At 57.6% G+C, this 22,553-nt stretch overlaps 3 protein-coding genes across 3 annotated transcripts; 1 reads left to right on the top strand and 2 right to left on the bottom strand.

Annotated features, from left to right (window-relative positions):
- Positions 1-440: 440 nt before the first annotated feature.
- Positions 441-5,938, bottom strand: RFXANK (regulatory factor X associated ankyrin containing protein). The gene is made up of 9 exons (XM_068173951.1): positions 5,784-5,938; positions 5,559-5,636; positions 4,828-4,908; positions 3,821-3,886; positions 3,443-3,543; positions 1,890-2,015; positions 1,212-1,278; positions 995-1,075; positions 441-610 (listed from the first exon to the last, which is right to left on the bottom strand). Exons 1-9 carry the CDS (start codon positions 5,854-5,856, stop codon positions 552-554), a joined length of 732 nt encoding a protein of 243 aa, XP_068030052.1. The 5' UTR covers positions 5,857-5,938; the 3' UTR covers positions 441-551.
- A 2,113-nt stretch (positions 5,939-8,051) lies between these two features.
- On the top strand, positions 8,052-14,049 carry BORCS8 (BLOC-1 related complex subunit 8). The gene is made up of 5 exons (XM_068173946.1): positions 8,052-8,198; positions 10,078-10,190; positions 11,444-11,508; positions 12,212-12,319; positions 13,635-14,049. The coding sequence occupies exons 1-5, from the start codon at positions 8,162-8,164 to the stop codon at positions 13,675-13,677; spliced, it is 366 nt and encodes a 121-aa protein (XP_068030047.1). The 5' UTR covers positions 8,052-8,161; the 3' UTR covers positions 13,678-14,049.
- A 912-nt stretch (positions 14,050-14,961) lies between these two features.
- Positions 14,962-20,946, bottom strand: TMEM221 (transmembrane protein 221). Its single transcript, XM_068173715.1, has 3 exons — positions 20,479-20,946; positions 17,191-17,276; positions 14,962-15,632 (listed from the first exon to the last, which is right to left on the bottom strand). Exons 1-3 carry the CDS (start codon positions 20,772-20,774, stop codon positions 14,962-14,964), a joined length of 1,053 nt encoding a protein of 350 aa, XP_068029816.1. The 5' UTR covers positions 20,775-20,946.
- Positions 20,947-22,553: the final 1,607 nt, after the last annotated feature.

The following is a 22,553-nucleotide window of genomic DNA, read 5'->3' as shown; positions in this document are numbered from 1 at the left end:
CTGTCACCTCCTGAGCTGCTCGGGATGGCAGCATCAGAATCCTGCAGGATTTTCCCTCCTGGCTGTGGCAGCTTTATGGGAGCTTCCCTTTCCAAAGGGACAGCTCTGGACAGGAATTCCACCATGCAGAGGGGAAATTTTGACTCATCGTTGCCCAAAAACTGGGATTCCCATCTGCCAGAATCCTGCAGGATTTTTCCTCCTGACTGTGGCAGTTTTATGAGAGATTCCCTTTCCAAAGAGACAGCTCTGGACAGGAATTCCAGAATGCTGAGGGGAAATTTTGACTCGTGGCTGCCCAAAAACTGGGATTAGGATGGGCTGAGGCAGCAGATAGGGCTCCACAGAGTTTAATTGCAATTAGAGTTTACTTCCAATGGCAAACACGGAGCAGCTGAACCCAGCCAGGGCTGGAATGAGTGTCCCTGGATTTTAGGCATGGCAGCCATGGAGAGGCTTGGACCCATGAGGGCACAAATTCCTGGATCTCTCCATGTCTGGAACGTCGGGGTGAGGTCATGGTGATCCTGGGAAGAGCTGGAGCCGCCGCCTCACTTCTTCTTCTTGTTCTGGAACAGCTTCAGGATGTGGTTCTCGATAACCTGTTGGACTGAGGGAGGGAGAGGGCGGAATTCAGGGAAGCTGCTCTGGGAAGGAGCTGGTCATCGTTTTCCTCTTGTTTTCTGAGGGAAGCCCCTACTTTCTGAGGGGAAAAATCCCTGTTTTCTGAGGGGAAAAAACCCCAGTTTTCTGAGGGGAAAATCCTTGCTTTCTGAGGGACAACTCTGCTTTCTGAAGGGAAATCCTTGTTTTCTGAGGGGAAATCATGTTTTCTGAGGGAAACAACACCAGTTTCCTGAGGCAAAATCCCCGCTTTTTGAGGGAAAACCCTGTTTGCTCAGGTGGAAATCCCTGCTTTCTGAGGGGGAAATCCCTGAGGGACAACCCTGGTTTTGGAGGGGAAAATCCCAGTTTCCTGGTGGAGGACACTTGCCTTTCTTGTGCCCCAAGGCCACGGCCAGGTCCATGGGGGTGTACCCCGAATCCGCCTCCTCGGTCAGGTCAGCGCCGCAGGCTGCGGGTGGGCAATGGGGGCTGCCAGGGGGAACAGGGACCCCAAAGGCTGCCCCTCGCCCCGCAGGCTCCCCTCCCACGGCAGGGAAGCAGCGGTGCCAGGAGGTGGAACCGCCAGGAGCGGATGTTGTCCTTACCCAGCAGAGCCTCCACACACTTGACGTGGTTCCCGCGCACGGCGTAGAGCAGGGGGGTGCCCCCGTTCTGTGGGGCGGGCAGGGGACGGAGGGCTCATTCCTGAGCTCACACAGCTCCTGCTCCTCCCTGGTGTCCCTCAGGGGCTTCCTGACCCGCTGGGATCCCCTTCCAGCCTCTCCCAGCTCCAGACTGGGATCCCCTTCCAGCCTCTCCCAGCTCCAGACTGGGATCCCCTTCCAGCCCCTCCCAGCTCCAGACTGGGATCCCCTTCCAGCCTCTCCCAGCTCCAGACTGGGATCCCCTTCCAGCCTCTCCCAGCTCCAGACTGGGATCCCCTTCCAGCCTCTCCCAGCTCCAGACTGGGATCCCCTTCCAGCCCCTCCCAGCTCCAGACTGGGATCCCCTTCCAGCCTCTCCCAGCTCCAGACTGGATCTCACTGGGATCCCCTTCCAGCTCCAGACTGGGATCCCCTTCCAGCTCCAGACTGGGGTCCCAATTCCAGGCTGGTGTCCCTTGGCCATGCTGGTGGCACTGGGGAGATTTGTCCTGATGTCCCTGGTGTCCCCTGGTGTCTCTGATGTCCCCGCTGTGCGGGTGACATTGTGGAGGCATTCCCCGATGTCCCTGCTGTCCGAGGTGTCCCCTGCTGTCCCCGGGCCGTGCGGGTGGCACTCACCCAGTCGTAGGTGTTGATGTCCACGTCCCTGTCCAGCAGCATGGTGACGATGTCGGTGTAGCCGCCCATGCTGGCCAGGGCCAGGGCGCTCTCGCGCTCCTTGGCCAGCGCGTGGGGATCGGCGCCCTGGGGACAGCGGGGACAGAGGGGACAGCCTGGTGACACTGCCCACAGCCACCCTCCTTGGGGACAGCCTGGTGACACTGCCCACAGCCACCCTCCCTTTTGGGGACAGAGGGGACAGCCTGGTGACACTGCCCACAGCCACCCTCCTTGGGGACAGCCTGGTGACACTGCCCACAGCCACCCTCCCTTTTGGGGACAGAGGGGACAGCCTGGTGACACTGCCCACAGCCACCCTCCCTTCTGGGGACAGCAGGGACAGCCTGGTGACACTGCCCACAGCCACCCTCCTTGGGGACAGCCTGGTGACACTGCCCACAGCCACCCTCCTTGGGGACAGCCTGGTGACACTGCCCACAGCCACCCTCCTTGGGGACAGCCTGGTGACACTGCCCACAGCCACCCTCCCTTTTGGGGACAGCCTGGTGACACTGCCCACAGCCACCCTCCCTTTTGGGGACAGCCTGGTGACACTGCCCACAGCCACCCTCCCTTTTGGGGACAGAGGGGACAGCCTGGTGACACTGCCCACAGCCACCCTCCCTTTTGGGGACAGCAGGGACAGCCTGGTGACACTGCCCACAGCCACCCTCCTTGGGGACAGCCTGGTGACACTGCCCACAGCCACCCTCCCTTTTGGGGACAGCCTGGTGACACTGCCCACAGCCACCCTCCCTTTTGGGGACAGCCTGGTGACACTGCCCACAGCCACCCTCCCTTTTGGGGACAGCCTGGTGACACTGCCCACAGCCACCCTCCCTGGGCTGACGCTGCCCTGGGGACAGCAGGGACAGAGGGAGATCCCAGGATTAAAAACAGAGAGAGATTCCAGGATGAAAGACAGATCCCAGGATTAAAACCAGAGGGAGATCCCAGGATAAAAAAGAGAAATCCTAGGATGAAAGAGGGAGATCAGAGGATAAAAGACAGAGGTCCTGGAATAAAAGAGGGAGATCCCAGAATATAAGAAAGAGATCCCCAGGATTAAGGACAGGTCCCAGGATTAAAGACAGATCTCAGGACTAAAGACAGGGTGAAGGACAGGTCCCCAGGATTAAGGAAGATCCCGGCCTCAGGACAGATCCCAGAGTTAAGGAAGATACTAGGACTGAAGACAGACCCCAGGCTCAAGGACAGACCCCAGGGTGAAGGACAGGTTCCCACGATTAAGGAAGATCCCAGGATGAAGGACAGATCCCCAAGATTGAGGGAGATCGCAGGATCAAGGACAGATCCCAGAATTAAGGAAGATGCCAGGCTCAAGGACAGATCCCCAGGTTCAAGGACAGATCCCAGAATTAAGGAAGATCACAGGGTGAAGGACAGACCCACAGGACTAAAACCAGACCACCAGGGTGAAGGACAGACCCCCAGGACCAAGGACAGACCCCAGGACACTCTGGAAGGCCCCGGAGCTCCCACGGCCTCACCCACTCCAGGAGGTGCCGGACGGTCTCGATCTCCCCGAAAGCTGCGGCCCAGATCAGGGGGGTGAAGCCTCTCTCGTCGGGTTTGTTCACCAAATTCTCACCTGGGGAGGTGACAAGAGCCAGGTGAACCCCACCCCGTGCTCCCAGTTCAACCAGTACAACCAGTAAGGGCTGGCAGACCACCTCAGCCAGCCGGTGGATGGCTGGAATTGGTGATTTTTGAGGATTTTTCCCATCTCCAAAACTGGAGAAATCTCCACCAAAAAAAAAAAAAAAAAAGAAAAAGAAAAAAGCCACAATTCCAGTGGTTTTATGGCTGAGTGAAAACCGAGTGTGAGGTCACCAGAGGGGACCTGGCAGGGCCAAAAGGACACCAACCTTTCCTCAGGTGCTCCTTCAGCTGGATGAGCTCCCCTTGGGCAGCGAGCTGGTGGATGGACAGCGCTGCAAGGGACAAATCCATCAGGGAAGAACAACTCCCTGCAAATCTGGGGGGTGGCAGCTGCCCCCAAAATCCTGGGGTGGCCCCAGCCCCTCCCCTGCTGTCCCCAAAATCCTGGGGTGGCCCCAGCCCCTCCCCTGCTGTCCCCAAAATCCTGGGGTGGCCCCAGCCCCTCTCCTGCTGTCCCCATGCCCCCTTAGGCACTGCTGGAAGAGACAAATCCATCAGGGAAAAAGAATTCCCTGCAAATTTGGTGAGGTGGGAGCTGCCCCAGGGTGATCCCAGACCCCTCCCCTGCTGCCCCCAAAATCCTGGGGTGATCCCAGACCCCTCCCCTGCTGCCCCCAAAATCCTGGGTGATCCCAGATCCCTCTCCTACTGCCCCCAAAATCCTGGTGTGATCCCAGACCCCTCCCCTGCTGCCCCCAAAATCCTGGTGTGATCCCAGATCCCTCTCCTGCTGCCCCCAAAATCCTGGGGTGATCCCAGACCCCTCTCCTGCTGCCCCCAAAATCCTGGGGTGATCCCAGACCCCTCCCCTGCTGCCCCCAAAATCCTGGTGTGATCCCAGATCCCTCTCCTGCTGCCCCCAAAATCCTGGGGTGGCCCCAGCCCCTCTCCTGCTGTCCCCATGGGCACCACTGCAAGAGCCAAATCCATCAGGGAAGAACAATTCCCTGCAAATTTGGGGCAGTGGGAGCTGCTCCCAAAATCCTGGGGTGGCCCAAGCCCCCTCCCCTGCTGTCCCCTGTCCCCATGGGTGGCCCTAACCCCTCTCCTGCTGTCCCCAAAGTCCTGGGGTGGCCCCAGCCCCCTGCCCTGCTGTCCCCAAAATCCTGGGGTGATCCCAGACCCCTCTCCTGCTGTCCCCAAAGTCCTGGGGTGGCCCCAGCCCCCTGCCCTGCTGTCCCCTGCAGCCCCCGGGGACACCGGTGGCACTCACTGTCCAGCGTGGCCGGCAGCGCTGACACCTCGTTGCCTCGCTGTCTGTTGGTCAAGGTGTTGGAATGCTTCAGGGGGAAACCTGGGAGAGCACAGAGGGTCTGCACGTTGTTCTCCGTTAATTTGGGCTTGTTCTCCGTTAATTTGGGGTTATTCTTGATCAATTTCTGGTTTGCGTTTATCCATTCTCTACTTATTTATTTATTTAGTCTCTATTAATTTCAGGTTTATTTTCTATTTATTAAAATCCACACGACCCAGGTCCATCCTCCTATTTCCCATCCTTGAAAGGCTCCACTTGGGAATCCCAATGTGTTTCCAGCCCCTGATCCGAGGTTTTATTGGGAAAAATCTAAAGAGAATGAAAATTCCCATCTCCGATTCCAGCGTGGAGCTGCAGCGACCTCTCAGGGCTGGCAGGAGGAGTGGGCACCAAATTTTGGGATTGGGATGGGATTTTCCACATTAAAGCAGCAATTTAAGGCGCCGCTTGGGAATCCCAATGTGTTTCCAGCCCCTGATCCGAGGTTTTATTGGGAAAAATCTAAAGAGAATGAAAATTCCCATCTCCGATTCCAGCATGGAGCTGCAGCGACCTCTCAGGGCTGGCAGGAGGAGTGGGCACCAAACTTTGGGATTGGGATTGGGATGGGATTTTCCACATTTGAGGCTCCTTCCTGGGATTTTGGGGATGGCAGATCCCAGGGAGTTTCCCCTCTGTGCCACACTCACCGTCCAGGGCCGGGGGCTCGCCGGGGCTCTGGGAATCCCCGGGAGCAGCCGAGGAATTCTGCGGGGTCTCGGCTCCACCTGCAAGCCGGGCACCTCGGGGTCACCCCTGGGGGGTTTTTGGGGTGTCCTGGGCTGGCTGATCCCGTCCAGCCCAGGAGACCCCAGCCAGATCCCGGTCTGCAGGAGGATCCCGGCTCCCCTTTGTCCCCAGCATTCCCAACTCACCGTCCCCGCCCTCCGGGAGCGCCGGGTCCCCATCCTGCTGGGGACACGCCGAGGGGACCCCGCTGTCCCCCATGCTGCCTTCTCACTCTTTCCCCCCTTTCTCCACCCAATTCCGGGGGGTCCCGGGCTCCAGGGGGGTCCCCGATGGCTCCTTCACCTTCCTGGCACAAGGATGGGTGGGGAGAGGGGGCAAACAGGGACATGTGGGACAGACCCCGAGTGCCTGAGACCCCCACGCTGCAGCGGGGTCTGCGGTGCCCTTCCCTCCCCATCCCACTTCCTGGGGTCCCCCCTTCCCTCCCCATCCCAATTCCTGGGGTCCCCCCTTCCCTCCCCATCCCACTTCCTGGGGTCCCCCCTTCCCTCCCCATCCCAATTCCTGGGGTTCCCCTTATTCTCCCCATCCCAATTCCTGGGGTCCCCCCTTCCCTCCCCAGCCCAATCCTGGGGTTCCCCTTATTCTCCCCATCCCAATCCTAGGGTTCCCCTTCCCTCCCCATCCCAATCCTGGGGTTCCCTTTATTCTCCTCCTCCTATTCCTGGGATCTTCCCTTCCCTATCCCTGGGGTCCCCCTCTCTGTCCCCATCCCCGTTCCCGGCACTTCCAACGCTCCAAACCTCCGCTCCCGGAGCTCCGAGCCCGGCCCGGCGACTCCCGGGACCCCCAGGACCTCCCCGTCCCTTCTCCACCGCCGATCCCGACCCCATTCCCGATCCCGTTCCTGTCCCTGATTCCCGATCCCGTTCCCCATCCCGGATCTGTTCCCGATCCCGTTCCTGATCCCTTTCCCGATCCGTTCCCGTCCCCGGTTGCCGTTCCCGATCTCGTTCCCATTCCCGATCCTGCCCCCGATCCCGTTCCCATTCCCGTTCCCGGTCCGTCCCGGTCTCACCGCCGCCTCCCGGCGCTCCCGCCCCCGGTTGCCGTTCCCAATCCCGTTCCCATTCCCGATCTCGTTCCCGTTCCCGGTCCGTCCCGGTCTCACCGCCGCCTCCCGGGGCTCCCGCCCCTCCCTTCCCGTTCCCAATCCTATTCCCATTCCCGTTCCCGTTCCCGGTCTCACCGCCGCCTCCCGGCGCTCCCGCCCCTCCCTTCCCGTTCCCATTCCCGTTCCCGTTCCCGTTCCCGTTCCCGGTCCGTTCCCGGTCTCACCGCCGCCTCCCGGCGCTCCCGCCCCTCCCTTCCCGTTCCCATTCCCGTTCCCGTTCCCGGTCCGTTCCCGGTCTCACCGCCGCCTCCCGGCGCTCCCGCCCCTCATTTCCCGTTCCCGTTCCCGTTCCCATTCCCGTTCCCGGTCCGTTCCCGGTCTCACCGCCGCCTCCCGGCGCTCCCGCCCCTCCCTTCCCGTTCCCATTCCCGTTCCCATTCCCGTTCCCGTTCCCGGTCCGTCCCGGTCTCACCGCCGCCTCCCGGCGCTCCCGCCCCTCCCTTCCCGTTCCCGATCCCGTTCCCATTCCCGATCCCGTTCCCGTTCCCGGTCCGTTCCCGGTCTCACCGCCGCCTCCCGGCGCTCCCGCCCCTCCCTTCCCGTTCCCGATCCCGTTCCCATTCCCGATCCCGTTCCCGTTCCCGGTCTGTTCCCGGTCTCACCGCCGCCTCCCGGCGCTCCCGCCCCTCCCTTCCCGTTCCCGATCCCGTTCCCATTCCCGTTCCCATTCCCGTTCCCGGTCCGTTCCCGGTCTCACCGCCGCCTCCCGGCGCTCCCGCCCCTCCCTTCCCGTTCCCGCGGCCGCGGGGCCCGGCGGGCCCGGGGGTTTCGGGCAGCGCGGCCCGGCCCCGCCTCCCCGTGAGGGCGGCCTGAAAGCCACGGGCCCGGGGTGGCGGCGGGGCAGCGGGACCGCCTGGGGACACCCTGGGGACACCGGAGGGGACCGAGGCGGGCAAAGGCCGCGACCGCGGGGCTGCGACACCCGCAGGCCCCTCTGAGGGCGGCGGGCCCGCCGGGCACGGCCCAACCGGAGCCACCGAGTGTCCCCGCGGGTGATGAACGGGAGCCACCGAGTGTCCCCGCGGGTGACGAACCGGAGCCACCGAGTGTCCCCGCGGGTGACGAACCGGGAGCCACCGAGTGTCCCCGCGGGTGACGAACCGGAGCCACCGAGTGCCCCCGCGGGTGACGAACCGGGAGCCACCGAGTGTCCCCGCGGGTGACGAACCGGAGCCATCGAGTGTCCCCGCGGGTGACGAACCGGAGCCACCGAGTGTCCCCGCGGGTGACAACGGGGACTTGAGTGGGGGCGCGGGGGTGGCACCGGTTCGGGGGGCAGCGCTGCAGCGGAACGTTGACGCCGCGGCCGCGTTTCCAGCCGGGGCTGTTTTCTGTGCTCGGGGAGGTTTCGCGGGGGCGCCGGCGGAAGCGGAAGCGGCGGCGGGCGGGATGGAGGAACCGGAGATGCAGCTGAAGGTGAAGAAAGGTGGGAGCGGGAACAACGGGAACGGGAACGGGAACGGCGGGGATGGGCTGGGCTGGGAGAGGCCCCGCCGCGGTGGTTGGGCGGCTGGCGTGTTGTGGTTTGATTCCCGGCCTTTATCTCCCGTGCTGCTGTGGGGAAGAGCCTCTGGACTGGGCTTCACTGAGGATTTCTGTGGAGAAATTTCTGTTTACTTCCATGGATTTCTATGGAGGTATTTCTGTGGAGACGTTTCCGTGGATTTCCATGGGTTTCTGTGGATACCTGTGGGTTTTCATGGGTTTCCATGGATTTCTGTAGACTTCCATGGATTCCTATGGGTATCTATGAAGAGGTTTCCAAGGATTTCTGTGGAGATATTCCTATAGGTTTCCATGGACGTGTTTCTGCGGGATTTTATGGATTTCTAGGAGATATTCACACGCGTTTCTGAGGAGATATTTCCATGGATTTCTCTGGATTTCTGTGGAGATATTCCTATAGATTTCCATGGACGTGTTTCTGTGAGTTTCTATGGATTTCTGTGGATTTCTATGGAGAGACTTCCATGGATTCCGATGGATTTCTGTGGCGAGATTTCCATGGATTTCTGTGGATTTCTGTGGATTTCTGTGGAGCTATTTCCATGGATTTCTACAGAGAGAATTCCATGGATTCCTGTGGATATCTGGGGAGAGATTGCTCTGGATTTCCGTGGATTTCTGAGGAGATATTTCCATGGATTCCTGTGGACTTTTGTGCATTTCTGTGAAGATATTTCTCTAGGTTTCCACGGACATATTTCCATGGGTTTCTGTGGAGATATTTCCTTGGATTTCTACAGAGATTTTTTATGGGTTTCTGTGGGTTTCTATGGATTTCTATGGAGACATTCCCATGGATTTCTATGGAGACATTCCCATGGATTTCTGTGGAGACATTCCCATGGATTTCTACGGAGATATTTCCATGGATTTCTGTGGGTCTTTTATAGATCTCCCTGGATTTCTGCGGAGATATTTCTGTCGATTTCCATGGCCGTGTTTCTGCGGGTTTTTATGGATTTCTGTGGAGATACTTCCATGGATTTCTACAGAGATTTTTTTATGGATTTCCGTGGGCTCCCCCCCGTTAATCCCCGGTGTTTCCCGGTTCCTCCCGGCAGTGACGGACAAGTTCACGGAGAGCCTGTACGTGCACGGGGATATTCCCGTGGAGATGTTTTTATGGATTTCTATGGATGTCTTTCCATGGATTTCTCTAGAGATATTTTTTATGGATTTCTGTGGAGACATTCCCATGGATTTCTGTGGAGATATCTCCATGGATTTCTGAGGAGATATCTCCATGGATTTCTGTGGAGATATCTCCATGGATTTCTGTGGAGATATCTCCATGGATTTCTGTGGAGATATCTCCATGGATTTCTGAGGAGATATCTCCATGGATTTCTGAGGAGATATCTCCATGGATTTCTGTGGAGATATCTCCATGGATTTCTGAGGAGATATCTCCATGGATTTCTGAGGAGATATCTCCATGGATTTCTGTGGAGATATCTCCATGGATTTCTGTGGAGATATCTCCATGGATTTCTGTGGAGATATCTCCATGGATTTCTGTGGAGATATCTCCATGGATTTCTATGGAGACATTCCCATGGATTTCTACAGAGATATTTCCATGTATTTCTACGGAGATATTTCCATGGATTTCTGTGGGTCTTTTATGGATCTCCCTGGATTTCTGCGGAGATATTTCTGTCGATTTCCATGGCCGTGTTTCTGCGGGTTTTTATGGATTTCTGTGGAGATACTTCCATGGATTTCTACAGAGATTTTTTTATGGATTTCCCTGGGCTCCCCCCCGTTAATCCCCGGTGTTTCCCGGTTCCTCCCGGCAGTGACGGACAAGTTCACGGAGAGCCTGTACGTGCTGGCCAACGAGCCCTCGGTGGCGTTGTTCCGGCTGCAGGAGCACGTGCGCCGCTCCCTGCCCGAGCTGGCCCAGCACAAGGTCGGTCCCGCCTTCCCCCGCCCCGGAATCCCGGGAATCCCGGCTGTCGCCCTGATTTTTAAGGGCGTTAAGCTCCCTTTTACGGTTCTTTAGGAAGTTTCAAAGTCCTCAGGAAAGTTCTTCAGCTTTTTGGTAACGTTTTTACGTGTTTAAGAGTCAGAGGTCCCACACAATTTCGTGTGTAAACAGAATATTTACGGATTTCTCTGTGGGTGGAGAGAAATGATGGATTGATCTTTGGACCAGTGTGGTTGGAGAGGTGGCAATCCCATCCTCCCATCCAGGGTCACCTCTGGAATTCTAGAAATACCAGATGTTCATCTAAAACTCTCTTTTTTTCCTCTTTTGAACTCCCCAAGCTGCTGTGTGCTCATTTCGTGCCACATTCTGGGAATTCCGGGAGTTCCGGGAGCTGAGGGCTGATCCCATCCCACCCAGCACAGCTCCTCTGGGAATTCCAGCCCGTTCCCCCTCCCCCAGGGAGGAAATCCTGCCCCAAAAATTCCCACATAAATTTCCAGTTTGAAGCCATTCACTGTGTCCTGGGATTCCATCCCTGGAATTCCATCCCAAATCCCTCTGGAGCCCCTTTAGGCTCTGGAGGCAGCTCCAAGGTTTCCCTGGATCCTTCTCCTACTTTCCTTGGACATTCCAGGGATCCAGGGGCAGCCCCAGCTTCTCTGGGAATTCCAACCCAGCCCATTCCAGCCAGGAATTCCTTCCCAAAATCCCATCCAAGTTCCCCTTTCTCAGTTTAAATCCATTCCCTGTGCCCTGGGATTCCCATCCCAAATCCATTCCCTGAGTCCTGGAATTCCCATCCCAAATCCATTCCCTGGATCCTTGGATTCCCATCCCAAATCCATTCCCTGGATCCTGGAATTCCCATCCCAAATCCATTCCCTGGATCCTTGGATTCCCATCCCAAATCCATTCTCTGGATCCTTGGATTCCCATCCCAAATCCATTCTCTGGATCCTTGGATTCCCATCCCAAATCCATTCCCTGGGTCCTGTCCCTCCACCCCTCATCCCAAATCCTCTCCAGCTCTCCTGGAGCCCCTTTAGGGACTGGAGGCAGCTCTGAGTTTTCCTGGAATTTCCCTTCTCCCACTTTCCTTGGACATTGCAGAGACCCAGGGGCAGCCACAGCTGCTCTGGGAATTCCATCCCATCCCCTTCCAGCCAGGAATTCCTTCCCCAGATCCCCAATCCCAGTTTGGATCCTGCCTAATCCCTGTTTTTCCCTCGCAGTCGGACATGCAGAGCTGGGAGGAGCAGAGCCAGGGAGCCATTTACACCGTGGAGTATGCCTGCAGGTACTGGGAATTCCTGGAATTCCGGGCTGGAAAACACAGCAGGATCCCGGGAATGAGGATGGGAGGAGCTGGGGTTTGGGATTTTCACCTTGAGAGGGAAATTCCTGGATTTCTGAGTGGGAAAATCCAGGGAATGAGTTGGGATGTGGGATGAGCTTCGAGGTCTTGGCAGGAATTTTCACTTTGAGGGTGAAATTCCTGGAATTATGGGCTGGAAAACACAGCAGGATCCTGGGAATGAGTTGGGATTTGGGATTTTCATTCTGATAGTTAGATTCCTGGAATTCCGGGCTGGAAAATCCAGGGAATGGGTTGGGATGTGGGATGAGCTTCGAGCTCTAGGCAGGAATTTTCACTTTGAGGGTGAAATTCCTGGAATTCCGGGCTGGAAAACACAGGAGGATCCCGGGAATGAGGGTGGGAGGAGCTAGGATTTGGAATTTTCACCTTGAGAGGGAAATTCCTGGAATTCCAGGCTGGAAAACACAGCAGGATCCCGGGAATGAGGGTGGGAGGAGCTGGGATTTGGGAACTCCTGGCAGGAATTTCAGGGCTTTGTGAAAGTTTTCCCAGCTTCCCTCAGCAGAAAACTCCTCAATCCTGAGGTTTCCTGGGATCAGAGGGGGAACGACCAGAATTTGGGAATTCCAGCTCCGTCGCCCTCCCTCTTTTCCCACTTTTCCTGCTTCTCCCACTTTTCCAGCGCCATCAAGAACATGACTGACAGCAGTGTTTACTTCAGGAGCATCGACAGCCTGCTCAAGCATTCCATAGCCATGAAGGAGCAGCTCAACGCCGCCCAGGGCCGCAGGTACCCCCAAAATCCCGGGAAAAGATTCCCAGGATGATCCAGGACAGCATTCCCTGCCTTTCCCCCGTTCCCTGGGGGAAAACCAGTGCTGTTTGCTGAGGGAAAAGTGGGAATAAATGGAATTTTAGGGAGGTTTTTTGGGGAGGTCCAAAGGGTTTGGAGTTCAGGGATGCAGGGATTGGGGAGAGGCTGCTCTGATCCCGATTTTTTGGGCAGAATTCCTTAGGAATTAGTGGCAGCAGGATGATGATGATGAATGATGATGATGATGATGAGCTCCTGAAACTTGACAGCCTGCTCAAACATTCCATGGAGGAGCAGCTCAGGGCCGCAGGTACCCCCAAAATCCCGGGAAAAGATTCCCAGGATGATCCAGGACAGCATTCCCTGCCTTTCCCCCGTTCCCTGGGGGAAAACCAGCGCTGTTTGCTGAGGGAAAAGTGGGAATAAATGGAATTTTAGGGAGGTTTTTTGGGGAGATCCAAAGGGTTTGGAGTTCAGGGATGCAGGGATTGGGGAGAGGCTGCTCTGATCCCGATTTTTTGGGCAGAATTCCTTAGGAATTAGTGGCAGCAATCCTGATCATGATGATGATGATGAGCTCCTAAAACATCCTGGGTGATCCTGGTGGATTTGATCCTCTGGAATTTCCAGCATCCAACTGAGGAGGGGGGAGGAAATTCCCAAATCCCAGAAAAAACCAGCCCAGCAGGCAGGGATCCTCTGTCCCTGTGGGGTTTCCAGAACATTCCTTGGGTTTTCCGTGGCAGGAAATTCCCTGAGCATCTTTTGGGATTTTTTTTTTTTTATTTTATTTTGGGGGTATTCTTGTGAGATTGTTTTAGAATTTTTGGGGATTAAAAAAAAAAAAAGGGGATTTTTTTTTTTAATTTGGGGGGATTTTTTTTTTTTTTCATTTTTGGAGGATTAATTTTTTTTTCCTTTGTTTTTAATTTTGAGGATTTTGAGGGGGAATTTTTTGGGGATTTTTTGGGATTTGTCTATTTTTTGGGATTTCTGTGATTCTTTTATGGGGGGATTTTTTTTGGGACTTTCTGGGATTTTTTTTTGTGGGGGGATTTTTTGAGGATTTTTAGGTTTTTCGGGATTCTTTTTAATTTAAAAAAAAAATTTGAGGGATTTTTGGGATTTGTTTTGATTTCTGGGGGGGATTTCTTGGGATTTTCCAGGCTACACACCCCAACGACAACCCCTTACCCCAGCAGCCATCAGCAGAGGGAATTTTTTTAAGGAAACCCCAAATTTCCCACATTTTCATGCTGCTGCATGTGACTTTTCCTTTTTCTTCCCACAGCACCATCACCCCCCAGTCCAAGAATCCTCCAGGCACTTCCTGATTTTCCATCCTGAATTTCCCAACCTCGGGAAGAAGTGGAAAAACCTCTGGGGCTGCACAGGTAGAGAAGGCCCTGAATTCCCAGGGGGGGGGGGAAGAGCTGGAAAATCCCAAATCCTGCTTTTTTGGGGCCTCTTTTCCATGGAAAAACAGGGTGGATTTGTGTTTCACCTTCCCAGTTTTTTTCCAGGCTTTTTTATTCCTCCCCCCTGAAAAAAAACAAAAACAAAAAAAAACCCAAATGAGGTCTTGCTTTGGGAATTTTGTGTAAAAAGCTGGAATGTGAGCACACTCCAAGCTTTTGTTGAGGAGGAATTCTCCAAGGAGAAACTTTCCCAGCTGGTGCCAAGGAATTGCTGGATTTGGTTTTAATGAGGACGAGAATAAAAAGGAGAAAAAAACAAAAATCCCAAAAAAAACCCCAAAAAAACCAAGAAAATTCCTTTTAAAGGTTTTCAACTTTTCTCCTGTCGCCGTGGAAGCTTGGAGCTCCTCTTTTATCCCGGTGTTTCCAAGGGCATGGAGCAAAATAAGGTGGAATTTTAGGCTTTCAAGGGAGGAGAAAAATCCTTAGAATCCTACAAAAAAAAAAATAAAAAAGGATTTTTTCCTTGGTCCCACTCCTGGTTTTGGAGGTGACTGGAATTAAGCAGAGCTTTGCTGTGGATCCCTCCTGGATTTTCCAGGGATTCAGGGAACGGAACTCAAATTCCAGGGGAGTTGCTCTTGGGATAACAGGTGGCTTTTGGGATAACACCAGTGACACCCCAAATCTGCTTTTTCCCACCCCAAATCTGTTCTTGGCCTCCCCAAAACCACTTTTGGCCACCCCAAACCCCCTTCCTGCCACCCCAGGTTTGCTCTGACACCCCAAATCTGCTTTTTCCTACCCCAAATCTGCTTTTTCCTACCCCAAATCTGTTCCTGGCCACCCCAAACTTCATTTTCCCCACCCCAAACCCTCCCATCCATCCCAGTGCTGAGGATGAGGATGGAGCAGGGAGGAAGGAGAAGGGAAAGCAGCTGAAATCCGCTGGAAAAAGCCAGCAATCTGCTGGTGAAAATCCCAATTTCTGCTCCCCATCCCCATTTCCCAGCTCCTGTCCCGCCGCTGGCATGGTCTGGGATGGATTTGGCTTCTCCAGGCAGGCAGCACTGGGATTTTGGCTGTGGATAGAGGAATTTTTCCAGGGGAAAAAAAAAAACCCAAAACCGTGGAAAACCAGCAACTCCTCCTCCAGAGCTGCAAATCCCGGGAAGCTCCGGGGAAAATCCCAAATTCCCCTCACACCAGCGTGGAGTCCTTGCGGGACATCACATTCCTCATCTTCCTGGTGATGACATTCCAAGGCTTTCCCTGCTCCTGGAGCAGCCCTGAGTCCAGGATCCTGTGCGTGCGGGACCAGTGGAGACATTCCTGGAGACATTCCCTGGGGATTTCCTTGCTCCTGGACCAGTCCTGCTGGAATTCCCTGGGGATTTCCTTGCTCCTGGACCATTCCTGCTGGAATTCCCTGGGGATTTCCTTGCTCCTGGACAAATCCTGACATTCCTGCTGGAATTCCCTGGGGATTTCCTTGCTCCTGGACCATTCCTGCTGGAATTCCCTGGGGATTTCCTTGCTCCTGGGGCTTCCTGCCGAGCTCAGGTTGCTGCTGGAGGCGGAGCCCGGCTGGGATTTGCGCTCCAGGGAAGGTGGGAAGAATTCCCGGTGGATTTCAGGGCGGGGCCGAGCCGCGTTCCCGTTGAGGTCGCTGCCGTCCCCGGGCTGGGCGGAGTCGTTCTCGTACAGGGCTTGGGCAGGCTCCGAGCCTTGGGAAATGTGGGAAATGTGGGAAGCGCGGAGCAGCGCGTGGAGCACGGAGATGAGCAGGACGAGGATTCCAGAGGTCAGGATGCAGGCGCTGGCGATGGCAGCCTCCAGCTCGAACAGCAGCAGCATGGAAAGGGCCAGAGCTGCGGGGGGAGCAGAGCAGGGGGGACCCTCAGGGGCCGGGGGTGGAAAGGGATGGGTTTGGAAATCCCTGGAATGGCTGAGGCTGGAAAAGGGCTCAGGCAAAGGAGTAAAAGGGATGGATTTGTAAGTCCCTGGAATGGCTGAGGCTGGAAAAGGGCTCAGGAGACCCTGGAAAAGAGCTCAGGAGTAAAAAGGGATGGGTTTGTAAGTCCCTGGAATGGCTGAGGCTGGAAAAGGGCTCAGGAGACCCTGGAAAAGAGCTCAGGAGTAAAAAGGGATGGGTTTGGAAGTCCCTGGAATGGCTGAGGCTGGAAAAGGGCTCAAGGACAGGCTCAGGAGACCCTGGAAAAGAGCTCAGGCATAAAAAGGGATGGGTTTGGAAATCCCTGGAATGGTTGAGGCTGGAAAAGGGTTCAGGGACAGGAGTAAAAGGGACAGTTTCACAAATTCATGGAATGGTTGAGGCTGAAAAAGAGCTCAGGGACAACTCAGGAGCCCCTGGAAAAGAGCCCAGGAGCCTGGAATAAAAAGGGATGGATTTGGAAATCCCTGGAATGGTTGAGGCTGGAAAAGGGCTCAGGGACAGGCTCAGGGGCCTCTGGAAAAGAGCCCAGGAGTAAAAAGGAATGGATGTGGAAGTTCCTGGAATGGTTGAGGCTGGAGAACAGCTCAGGGACAGGAGTAAAAGGGATGGATTTGGAAATCCCTGGAATAGTTGAGGCTGGAAAAGAGCTCAGGGACAGGCTCTGGAAACCCTGGAGAAGAGCTCAGGAGCCAGGAGTTAAAAAGGGATGGATTTGTTAATTCCTGGAATGGTTCAGGCTGGAGAAGAGCTCCAAGTCCAAGCTGTGGCTGAGCCCCACCTGGTCACCCACTCCACATCCAGGGATTCCTGGAACACCTCCAGGGATGGTGACCCCAAACCTCCCTGGGCAGTCCCAAGGGCTGGCCGCCCTTTCCAGCAGGGAATTCCTGCTGATGTCCCACCTGGAGCACCCTGGGGCCGTTCTCTCCTGTCCTGGTGTCCCCTGGGACCCTCCTGGCTGTCCCCTCCTGCCGGGGGCTTGTGGACATGGGGAATGTCCCCCTGATCCTGCTTTTCTCCAGGCTGGGCCCCTTCCCAGCCCCCTCAGGGATTCTCCAGCCCCCTCAGGAATTCTCTCCAGTCCCTTCCCAGCCCCCTCAGGAATTCTCCATCCCCCTCAGGAATTCTCTCCAGTCCCTTCCCAGGCCCTTCAGGAATTCTCTCCAGTCCCTTCCCAGGCCCTTCAGGAATTCTCTCCAGTCCCTTCCCGGCCCCCTCAGGAATTCTCCATCCCCCTCAGGAATTCTCTCCAGTCCCTTCCCAGCCCCCTCAGGAATTCTCCAGCTCCATTCCCATCTCTGGACCCCTCCAGCCCCTACAAAATTCCAGCCTGGGCCCCTGGAATGGGAATTTCACACTGTGGGAAGGAGCTGGTGGATCCGTTTGTGAACCAAAGCAGTGCTGGAGCAGAAACCAGTGCAGGGCTGGTCTGGGAATACTGGGAGTACTGGGAATACTGGGGGGACACTTGCCTGTGAGGTAGAGGCAGACCCCGCAGCAGAAGAGGCCGATGGCTGCGTGCCGGACGCTCCGGCTGTCCAGGAGGAACCAGTCTGCCCTGGGAAAGAGGGAAAAGAGGGAAAACAGCCTCTGGAAGGGCTCCTTGTGGGGAAAACAGCTCTGGGCAGGCTCCAGTCCTGCTCCGAGCCCAGGGAAAAGTCTGGAGGGAGGAACTCCAAACTGATCCTGGTCTGAGCCCAGGGATACAATCTGGAGCTGAAGAACTCCAGACTGATCCTGGTCCTGATCTGAGCTCAGGGATAAAATCTGGAGTGAGGAACTCAGGACTGATCCTGGTCCTGGTCTGAGCCCAGGGAGAAAATCTGGAGTCAGGAACTCCAAACTGATCCTGGTCCTGATCTGAGCTCAGGGATAAAATCTGGAGTGAGGAACTCAGGACTGATCCTGGTCCTGATCTGAGCTCAGGGATAAAATCTGGAGTGAGGAACTCAGGACTGATCCTGGTCCTGATCTGAGCTCAGGGATAAAATCTGGAGTGAGGAACTCAGGACTGATCCTGGTCCTGATCTGAGCTCAGGGATAAAATCTGGAGTGAGGAACTCAGGACTGATCCTGGTCCTGATCAGAGCTCAGGGATAAAATCTGGAGTGAGGAACTCCAAACCGATCCTGGTCCTCATCTGAGCCCAGGGATAAAATCTGGAGCTGAGGAACTCAGGACTGATCCTGGTCTTGCTCAAACCCAGGAAATCTCTGGAGCTGAGGAGCTCCAAACGGAACCCCTAGGTTTGCTCAGGGCCAGGTCACCCCCAAGTGCTGATTTCGGGGTTCCTCTCCTGGCAGCCGCTGGATCAGCTCCCAGCTCCTGGGGGAATCTTCGTTCCCGGGTGTCCCAAGCCTGGAGGGATCCGCGGGAGCGCCGGGATTTGTTTGGAGTGGGGAGCACGGCCTGAGCTGCACCACGGGAATTTGGGGTGACAGTGGAATTTGGGGTGACAGTGGCAAATCGGGGTGACAGTGGAGTTCGGGGTGATAGCGCCAGTTGGGGGTGACAGTGCCAATTGGGGGTGACAGCGGAGTTTGGGGTGGCAGTGGCAAATCGGGGTGACAGAGCCAGTTGGGGGTGACAGTGGCAAATCGGGGTGACAGCGGAGTTTGGGGTGGCAGTGGCAAATCGGGGTGACAGCGGAGTTTGGGGTGGCAGTGGCAAATCGGGGTGACAGAGCCAGTTGGGGGTGACAGTGGCAAATCGGGGTGACAGCGGAGTTCGGGGTAACAGCGCCAATTTGGGCTGACAGTGCCAATTTGGGGTGACAGTGCCAATTGGGAATGACAGCGGAGTTCGGGGTGACAGCACCAGTTCGGGGTGACAGCGGCAAATTGGGGTGACAGCAGAGTTGGGGGTGACAGCGCCAGTTGGGGATGACAGTGCCACTTTGGGGTGATAGCGGCAAATTGGGGTGACAGCAGAGTTGGGGGTGACAGCAGAGTTGGGGGTGACAGTGCCACTTTGGGGTGACAGCGGCAAATCGAGGTGACAGCGTTAATTCGGGGTGACAGCGCCGGTTCGGGGTGACAGTGCCACTTTGGGGTGACAGCGCCGACGTGCCAAAGGTCCCCGCGACGTGAGCGGCTCCCGAAACGCCACCGTGCCACAGCGCGGGGACATCACCGCCACCTCCCGGCCGTGGCCCGGAAATCCCGCTTTTCCTCCCAAAGCTCAGCGGAGCACTCCAGCTGCAGCTGGGGAAACTGAGGCACGGAGGAAGGGATCTGCTGGAGATTCCCAGGGAAAGGAGTTCTCGCAGCGGGGAGAGGCACAGAAATGCTCCTGAAATTCAGATTATTTGGGAAGAGCCTCCCCGCGCTTTGCTCTGGGAGTTTTTGGGGATGGATTTTTTCCTCACCTGTGACCTCGCAATTCCCAAATTTCAACTTCCCAGTCCCCAAACGGAGCATTTACAGCCCAAAATCCAGGCGGGGATCACAGGAAAATTCACAACTCGGGGGTAAAATTTTTGTTGTTAATTTTCCGGCAGAAAATCGGCTCCCACAGAAAGTGTTGTGGGATTTTTTTGTGTTTTTAGGGAAATATTTTTGCTCTCCTCCGTTAATGAAGCGTTGGAAGAGGCTGAGGAGGCGCTGCTGGAATTTCTCCAGCCCGGTGCTCCGTGCAGAGCCGGGACTGATTGGATTCTCTAATTAGGGACAAAAAGTAGCTGTTGAAACATCGTCATTCCCTTTACACGAGTTTTGACTGAACTCAGAGAGGTCCCAAAACTGCGTGAGCCACCCCACAAAGTCCACTTGCCACCAAAATCCTTTAAAATCGGATTATCCCCGAGTTGTTGTTTAGTTTTAACCCAGCAGCTGGGCCAGGAGCCCCCAGCCCATTCCGGATCCATTAAAAAAAAGGAAGGAATTTCTTTGGGAACAACTCCGCAGGTGTAGAAGTGCTGGTAGTGACTAAATCAACATTAATGACCCGGCCCGGGGGGCATTTTGGTGGCCCGGGTGGTCACTCCAGCCCCAACATTTTGGGGTGATCGCTGGGGGTTGAGGTGACCCCAGGAGCTCCCCAAAACACGCTGGGAATTTCCAGTCGTGGAAATTAAACCTCCCGGGTTCTGCAGCCAGGTCTAAACTCTCTGCTCCCAGTTTCTAGAGTCTCTAAAACTCAAAGAGCACAATTCCAGCCCTGGGGTTCACGGAAAGGGCCGCGGAGAAGAATTTCGGGGATTTTCCACCGATTGCTCCCCACAACCCCCTTTTGGAGGAGACCCAGCAAATCCTCACGCGGATTTTGGGGCACCAGAGGAGTTGGCACCCCTTACCCCTCATTCCCCGATCCCGCTGCATCCTCCTGTCCAGACCCCTCCAGCTCCGGTTCCCCCGGACCCCTCCGAGCATCCCCGCCTCTCCCGAGCCCCTCCAGCCCCGGTCCCCGCCTCTCCCGAGCCCCTCCAGCCCCGGTCCCCGCCTCTCCCGAGCCCCTCCGGCTCCTCCAGCCCTGGTCCCCGCGACCTCTCCGAGCATCCCCGGCCCCTCCAGCCGCGGTTCCCCCGGACCCCTCCGAGCATTCCCGCCTCTCCCGAGCCCCTCCAGCCCCGGTCCCCGCCTCTCCCGAGTCCCTCCGGCCCCTCCAGCCCCGGTTCCCTCAGACCCTTCGGAGCATCCCCGCCTCTCCCGAGCCCCTCCAGCCCCGGTCCCCGCCTCTCCCGAGCCTCCCCGGCCCCTCCAGCCCCAGTTCATCCCCCGGCCCCTCCAGCCCCGGTTCCCCGGTGCCCCCGCGGCTCTCACCGCTCGGGCCCGGGCTGCCCCCGGCACAGCTCGGTGCTGAAGTAGCCGTGGAGGAGGCAGAGCAGGAGGCAGCTCACGTTGAGCACCAGGCAGAGCGCGGCCAGCACGGCCGATACCGGCAGCAGAGCGGCGGCCACCGGCTCCGGGAGCGCCCCGCGACCGCCGCCGGCACCGGGAGCGGCCCGGCCCGACGGGAGCTGGAAGATGAGGCTGGAGGAGAGCAGGGCCATGGCAGCGGACAAGGTCCCGAAGAGCAGCAGCACCGTCAGGGCTCGCTGCGGGTACGCGGAGGGCATGGCGGGGCCGGCACCGGAACCGGGGGTGCCGGAGGTGCGTGCGCTCCCCGACTCCTCGGTGCCGCCGCTACGGGAGCTCGGACCGGGAATGGGAACCGGGAACGGGCACCGGGCCGGGAGCGCCTCCGTTCCGCGGCATCCGCCGGGGCGGGCCCGTCCTGCCTCCGGTCCTGCCTCCGGGCCGGGACCCTCCCGGGCCGGCTCCGCCCCGTGCCCGCCCCCGGTGGGGCCCCGGGAGCCTCCCGGGGGCGGCGGGAGGGGGTGGAGGGGGCAGCAGCGGGGGTGGGGACTGAGGACGGACGGACAGACGGACACCGAGCCTCTTCCGCCATTCCCAGCGCTGCCTTTCCCTGGGAAAACCCCGGGATTGAGCCCTCGATGTGACCCCGGTGTGGGACGAGGGCACCGCGATTCCCTGATCCCGCATCCCCCGGGAGAGGCTCCTTTGGCCTCCACCTGCGCCGGGACTGTCCCCTCCGGCCCCCAGGGAGCTCCCGAAACGTTCCCAGTCCCGCAAGGCTGAGAAAGGACCCTCGGGCCGGCCCCTGGGACCCCCGCGCGTTTCCCATGTCCTATAAATATCCTGGGAAGCGGAATGCCAGGGCTCCTCTGGGATCTGCCAGCGCCTTCCCCTGGCCGTGGCGGAGGTTTCAAGCAGGAAAATTCACCCCGCGGGTCACCTGGCACCTTGGGAAAGGCCCCACGCTTCCCGGCACAGGAATTCCCGCCGAGACGGGACAAGGGGACACGAGGGGACACGAGGGGACATTGGGGTCCCGCGGCAGCGGGTGCCACGCAGCCTCCCCCATCCCGGTGTCAGCAGCCGTGCCCAGGCCGGGCTGTGGGATCCGGGCCGAGGTGACCTTTCTGTCTGATGGGGAGCAGTGCTGGCTGTCCCTCGCTGTCCCTCGCCATCCCTTGCTGTCCCTCACTGTCCCTCGCTGTCCCTCACTGTCCCTCACTGTCCCTCGCTGTCCCTCGCTCTCCCTTGCTGTCCCTCACCGTCCCTCGCTGTCCATCGCTGTCCCTCACTGTCCCTCGCTGTCCATCGCTGTCCATCGCTGTCCCTCACTGTCCATCGCTGTCCCTCACTGTCCCTCGCTCTCCCTCGCTGTCCATCGCCGTCCCTCGTTGTCCCTCACTGTCCCTCGCTGTCCCTCACTGTCCCTCGCTCTCCCTCGCCATCCCTCGCTGTCCCTCGCTGTCCCTCGCTGTCTCTCGCTGTCCTTCGCCATCCCTCACTGTCCCTCGCCGTCCCTCGCTGTCCCTCCCTCCCGTCCCGCGTGGGTGGTTCCTGCTGGCACCCTGCGCTCCGGCCGGAGCCCTGCAGGACACAGGGCTATTTTGAAGTCCCGCCGTGTTGGCCTTGGCAGCAGCAGCAGTTTGGCTCCAGGCTCGTTTCCAGCATTTTTGGAAGGGGGCGGGGGGTGGCAGTCCCTGGCACTCGGCCCAAAGTCCCCAAACCAGCTCTGGTGACGGCATCTCTGTCCCTTTCCCGTGTCCTGGACAGTGACAGCGCTCAGCCGTGTCCTCCGCCGGTGTCCCTTGGGGTGCAGCTCTCCTCCCAGGGCCTCCGGCACCTCAGGCTCCCCAAAATCCCGGGATTTTGGGGCAGGAAGAACCTCAAGAGGGAGCTCAAAGCTTTGGAGCTGCCACCCCGGAGCTGGGAAGGAGCAGCCGGGCACAGCCCGGCCCGGGCACCCCCTGACCCGGGGAGACCGCGGGGTCCCTGTGCCCAAAACCGGCTGTGCCTGGCACGGCTGGGAGTGACCCTGGCAC

This window comes from Anomalospiza imberbis, chromosome 27 (genome assembly GCF_031753505.1).
Source record: "Anomalospiza imberbis isolate Cuckoo-Finch-1a 21T00152 chromosome 27, ASM3175350v1, whole genome shotgun sequence".
Lineage (NCBI taxonomy): Eukaryota > Metazoa > Chordata > Aves > Passeriformes > Viduidae > Anomalospiza > Anomalospiza imberbis.
This window is presented reverse-complemented; position numbering and strand designations above follow the sequence as displayed.

What these genes read in the sequence shown, in the direction of transcription:
- TMEM221 (XM_068173715.1), bottom strand. Translation starts at nt 20,774, where the DNA reads ATGCCCTCCGCGTACCCGCAGCGAGCCCTGACGGTGCTGCTGCTCTTC. An exon ending in GGGCAGCCCGGGCCCGAGCG is followed by an intron (nt 17,277 to 20,478) that starts GTGAGAGCCGCG and finishes CCTCTTTCCCAG; the next exon opens with GGCAGACTGGTTCCTCCTGG. An exon ending in GGTCTGCCTCTACCTCACAG is followed by an intron (nt 15,633 to 17,190) that starts GCAAGTGTCCCC and finishes CTCCCCCCGCAG; the next exon opens with CTCTGGCCCTTTCCATGCTG.
- BORCS8 (XM_068173946.1), top strand. Translation starts at nt 8,162, where the DNA reads ATGGAGGAACCGGAGATGCAGCTGAAGGTGAAGAAAG. An exon ending in CCGAGCTGGCCCAGCACAAG is followed by an intron (nt 10,191 to 11,443) that starts GTCGGTCCCGCC and finishes TTTCCCTCGCAG; the next exon opens with TCGGACATGCAGAGCTGGGA. An exon ending in ACCGTGGAGTATGCCTGCAG is followed by an intron (nt 11,509 to 12,211) that starts GTACTGGGAATT and finishes CCACTTTTCCAG; the next exon opens with CGCCATCAAGAACATGACTG.
- RFXANK (XM_068173951.1), bottom strand. Translation starts at nt 5,856, where the DNA reads ATGGGGGACAGCGGGGTCCCCTCGGCGTGTCCCCAGCAGGATGGGGAC. An exon ending in TCCGGCACCTCCTGGAGTGG is followed by an intron (nt 2,016 to 3,442) that starts GTGAGGCCGTGG and finishes CGCTGTCCCCAG; the next exon opens with GGCGCCGATCCCCACGCGCT. An exon ending in GGCCTTGGGGCACAAGAAAG is followed by an intron (nt 611 to 994) that starts GCAAGTGTCCTC and finishes TCCCTCCCTCAG; the next exon opens with TCCAACAGGTTATCGAGAAC.